At 45.8% G+C, this 5,067-nt stretch overlaps 1 protein-coding gene across 1 annotated transcript in view; it reads right to left on the bottom strand.

Annotated features, from left to right (window-relative positions):
- Window positions 1-4,430, bottom strand: part of NID2 (nidogen 2) — a 71,701-nt gene extending 67,271 nt beyond the window's left edge. The window contains exons 1-3 of the mRNA XM_077761226.1: window positions 4,376-4,430; window positions 1,956-2,174; window positions 205-275 (exon numbers count right to left, since the gene is read on the bottom strand). Coding sequence (XP_077617352.1) covers window positions 205-275; window positions 1,956-2,174; window positions 4,376-4,430 — 345 coding nt within the window. The remainder of the gene's footprint in view (window positions 1-204; window positions 276-1,955; window positions 2,175-4,375) is intronic.
- Between the last annotated feature and the right edge of the window lie 637 nt (window positions 4,431-5,067).

Here is a 5,067-nt window from a genome sequence, read left to right as displayed (position 1 = left end):
CTGGGTCTAGAGGGGATTTTTAAAAAGAGAGAGGGAGAGAGGGAGCTGTTTACCTTTCCCGGGGAAAACTGCACCTGGGAAGACCACGAAACACTCACTACTGTGTGTGATCGGCTCCATTTAGGGCATGGACCGAAGCATCCTATTTGAGCACCAAGCGGAAATGGGCGAGGCGCCAGGGTGGGGGTACCCTGGGTCTCTCACCCGGTGGGCGAGGAGGCGGTAACCTGAGCCGCTCCCTGGGGCTGGAAACCGCACAGCCTTGAAACCAGCAGCTAGGTGTGGGGGAACCCCATCCACCACAAATTGCCCCTCTGTGATGCATCGGGAGCCAGCGAGATTTTATTACCACTTTTATTATCAAGAGCTTGAAATTTCCCAGATAGTCTGTTTTCTCTCTGCGCTCCCCCCCCCACACACACCATGGGGTCCTTGGAACAAAGGTATTTAAAAAGAAGGAAAAAAGTTAACCCTTGGAAACGCCTTAAGGGATGTTCAAAGGACAAATTTCTTTTTGTGGGTGTTTATTCCAGTTATACAAATCCTTCTGGGCCGAAGGGGCCAAGCCCTGAAAACCCTGAAGACACCAGACTGTGAGACTCACAAAATGGAAACACAAAACAGATTCCAACACAAAATGGAAATCTGGCCCAAAGCAGTAGGCTTCCTCCGACTGTGAAGAGTTGTAGATTTGTTGTTACTAAGATGTATTTGTGCTTGCACATATACATTCTCATTCCTTTAGGAGATCGGTATTTTCATTGGACTGAGGAGGAACAAAGACATGAGGTGATTGGATTTAGCCAAAGTCACCAAAAGTTACTCTTTGATAGAAAATCCTTCATGGGCTTTCTCTAGGTTTTCCAAATCTCTCAATTCAGCATAATAAAAATAACTAACATTTATTCAGTGTAATATAAGCTATAGGCTAATAGGTAATGAGCTATAAGCTACTAGCTATAGGCCCCCCAAAATTTCCAAAATGGTCCCCAAAGATCCCCATTTCATGGTGTGTATTCTCTTGTATAATCCCATCTCTCTTCACATGAACCCCCCCGAGTGTGGGCTGGCCTAGTGACTTCTCACCTACAGAATGTGGTAACAGTGACAAGAAGTCACTCTGTCTCACTGACTGATGAAGCAAGCTGTTAAGGCTGGGAAGGCCCACATGGCAAGGAACTGAGGGCAGCCTCTGGCCAACAGCCAGCGAGGCACTGAATTCTGCCAACCACCACCATGTATGGGGAGCTTGGAAATGGATCCTTCTCTGGTCATGTCTGAGATGACACCTCATCTCCGGCTGACACTTTGACTGCAGCCTTGTGGAAGGAGACCTTGACGCAGAGGACCCTACTCAGCAGGGCCCAGGTTCTGGACCCCTAGAAACTGTGAGAACATAATAAACAAGTGTTGTTTTACACTGTTACGGTTTGGGATAATGGCTTATTCTGCGCTAGAGAAGAGATACGGTAGATACTGTGTAAAGGAAACTGAGGAGTTTAAAAAAAAAAATCAGTTAGTTACCGAGCTGGTAAGTACCAGAGCTGGGATTTGAACTCAGTTCTGCCTGATTTCTAAACCTCTGCCGAGGCACTAAATCATATTGCCACAAGGTCCTTTCTTTGCCAGGTAGTTGCAGCCTATCTCTCTAACTTCGGCTCTGGCCACACAGCCGCCATTTCAGCTGAGACTTTAAACCACAAATGCAACCTCCTATGTTATGGTTTGGAACATCTTCACATGCTTGTCCCACTACCTATAATGCTTTTCCCAATTAGTCTCTTCTAGCCATCACTCACTCATCCTTCACTTGAACAAAAAATCCTTCGCTTTTAGGAAGCTTTCCTGGAAAGCGCAGTCTGATTAGAATCTCCATGTGCCCTGTGCCTTTCATTATCATGCTGCCAATTATACCATATTTCCTACAGTCCCTGATTGCCTCATGTCCCCCTCACCGGCCACCACCGCACCTTGAGAGCAGGGACTTTGTCTTATCCAGGGCTTGTCGTGATACTCTCCCGGCAGCTCGTTGGCAGAAGCTTCGAAACATGTTTGTTGAACGAGTGAAAGCAAGCTAGCCGACCTGGCGCTGCGGTCCCTGTGGGCTGACTCAAATGAAACATTCTTTCCCCCACACCACGTCTCCTGCTCATCTAACCTGTGTTTCAGGATCGCTTTACCAGACAGCAGCACGGCCCACCTTTCACTGTTTTCCAGTTTGGGTCATTCTTTTATTCATGCATCCTACAACTTCCTGTAAGTTGACCGTGACCAAACACAACTCTGCAAGACGTAATGGAGTATAAGGTGTGACCGCTGACCTTAGGGAGCCCTTGATCTGGTCTGGAAAACAAAGTAGAAATATGAAAAAGCAGCAACACCGCGACGTAGCGTGGATTTAGCCGCAAAGCAGACAAAAGAGCCGTTGCACCAGGAGGGTGTCACTGGTTTCGAATCAGATGCTGAGTACAACGAGTTCGACCCAATAGGGAAGAGGCTGACCTGGGCAGTCCCGGCTTCCTGTCTGCTTAAAGTGGCCACATTCTTCTTGAAATATGAGGCTATAGACAGATGTGCTGGAGCAGACATCCCGTTGAGCTCTTATTCTAATATTATTTTTTAAAAGACTATGGCACCCAAAGAGTGGTTTCTCCCTTAAAATGTCGCTCTGTGTCTCGGGGAAAAGAAAAAATCTGTCATAGTGATTTCATTGGTCCAAGTAAATACTGAAGAAATATTTCTCTTGTATCCAGTGCCAGAGTAGAATTTCCATGACCTGCCACCCTGGCTAAAGAGGCAGAGGCCCCTTCTGGGTTGGTGGTTACAGAGGACTTCTTCTGTAGACGTTTTAGTTCTCTTGGATGACATCTTCATAGTAGCTCTGAGCATGGCTCGAGAGGTGAGATTTTTAAGTGCAGGACTTTTGCAGGAATGGTACCAGACGCCTTGCCGATAGACGGCAGCAAGAGTCTCCACAGTTTTTACGCGTGTGGTTATATGTCTGTTATAAATACCAAGACTTCAAGAATGATGATACTTCCTGTTATTTTAATCAAGAGAATGAAAACACATTTGCTCCACAGTGTGGCAAATAGATGTTGGGATTCAAGAGCAAGTTCTATGTATAGCACTGACTGGTATGTGTATGTGTTTGTGTTGGGGGGGGGGGATTGGCAGAAAGTGTTCTGGTGCTTGGTTGCACACACTGATTCTTTGCATAACTTTACTATCCATTAAATTCCAGGGTGGGTGTATTAGCATGTGGAAAAAAACAGAGCTGTGCAAATTAGCACATCTCCACGGACTTAGACTTGATTGAAATTGTTAGGCCTAAGAAAAACCATGCACTACTTAGAGATTCTGAGTAGGGCTTGAGATATAGTCGGTGAGATCCCTACATTCTAAGGACCTCCAACTTTCACTTGAGGTTTCATTTATATCCCTCCCCAGGTGAGAAGACACATCAAAGCCACTTCTAGAATTAGATCCGCTCCCGTGAATTTCTGAGTTTTCAGTTTTTTGTTAATGGCAGCAATAGCCACTCTTCTTTATTACCATTGCCTATTTCTCATCCTCCTCAGCTCTCACCTGATATCTACCCACCCCTTATTCCCAACCTCCTCCCTTGCATGAATCCCCCCTAGATGGGAGAAGATGAGTGCTCACTCAGCTTCTCTTGCAGTTGAGAGTCACCATCTGGTACAGTCCTGACCGAATCGCTAGCTGTGGGCAGGAAGTCTGGTGATTTCCAGGAGGGCTTTTACTTGGTGATTAAAGGGAACAGTTTCTCCGTGTGTGTTGCCTTGAACATGGATGTGTTGGTTTGAGCTTGGGCAACCCTCTTCTAACCACAAAGTGACAACTATGAGGACAAAAACATGGCAAAGCAAAAAGAGAGAGAGAAGAGTGTCTTAGTGAGTAAGTAACTGCTTACCTCCAGACTTTTTGTTATGTAAGAAAACAACCCCCCATTGGCTTAGCCACTGGTACATGCACCTATCCTGATACCTGGCTAACTCCTTTCCCTACAACTATCTAAAACACAAATCTGGGCGCCTGGGTGGCTCAGTCGTCAAGCATCTGACTTCAACTCAGGTCATGATCTCAAGGTTCATGAGTTCAAGTTCTGCATCAGGTGAGCACGAGCCCCACTTGGGGTAAAACACAGCCCCCACTTCACTTAGGGTGAGCCTACTTCTCTCTTTCTCTGGCCCTCCTGGGATTCTCTCTCTCTCTCTCTCTCTCTCTCTCTGCCCCACACTCACTTGCAACCTCTGTCTCAAAAACGTTAAAATTAAAATAAATAAATAAATAAACCCACAAATTTGGCCATCACATGTTCCTGCCTAGGACCCTTTGGTAGATTCTCTCCCACCTCTACGCTGAATCTTAAGCTGGAAAGGCCCTGTGGCGTGGCCTCTATCTGTCATCTTTTGCCCTTTCCTACCTTTACCTTTAGCAATCCTGAACTATAGTAATTTCCCCTCCACACAGATAGCTTGATGCCATTGTGCCTCTGTTTATGCTATTCCTTGCCTGGAACACCCTTCCTATCTCCTGATGATCTCTCATTCCCTCCAGGATTTAATTCAGACACCACATACGCAGCCTCACCGAGTTCTGGCAGAGAACCACCCTGCGTGGTTGTAATACCTGGGCACACCTGTGTCTCAGGTCCTCACCAAAAATACTGAAATGGTCTCCTTGTATCTGTCCTTTTAGACTGGTTAAAAGGGCCTCAGGGGTAGTTTTCATTTAATGGCATATTCGTCTTCTTTTTTTTCTTATGCACTCTTAAGGCCTCAGCACGCCTATTTCAGATCATTTTTGCCACAAACCTGAGCATAGAAAAAGAGACAGGACTTGACAGTCCCACATGATTACCAGTATGTGAACCATCCCTGAAGGCAGGACCAATCTTCCTCATTCTAAACGTCACAGGTCTATCATAGTAGCTGGTACGACCTTCTGGGCTGTTTCATAAACAATTGTTGATTTGTTTCTTTTTTTTAAGTTCTTTTTAATGTTTGTTTGTTTTTTGAGAGAGAGACAGAGCATGAGCATGAG

This window comes from Crocuta crocuta, unplaced genomic scaffold (assembly GCF_008692635.1).
Source record: "Crocuta crocuta isolate KB4526 unplaced genomic scaffold, BGI_CrCroc_1.0 scaffold163, whole genome shotgun sequence".
Taxonomy (NCBI): Eukaryota; Metazoa; Chordata; class Mammalia; order Carnivora; family Hyaenidae; genus Crocuta; species Crocuta crocuta.
This window is presented reverse-complemented; position numbering and strand designations above follow the sequence as displayed.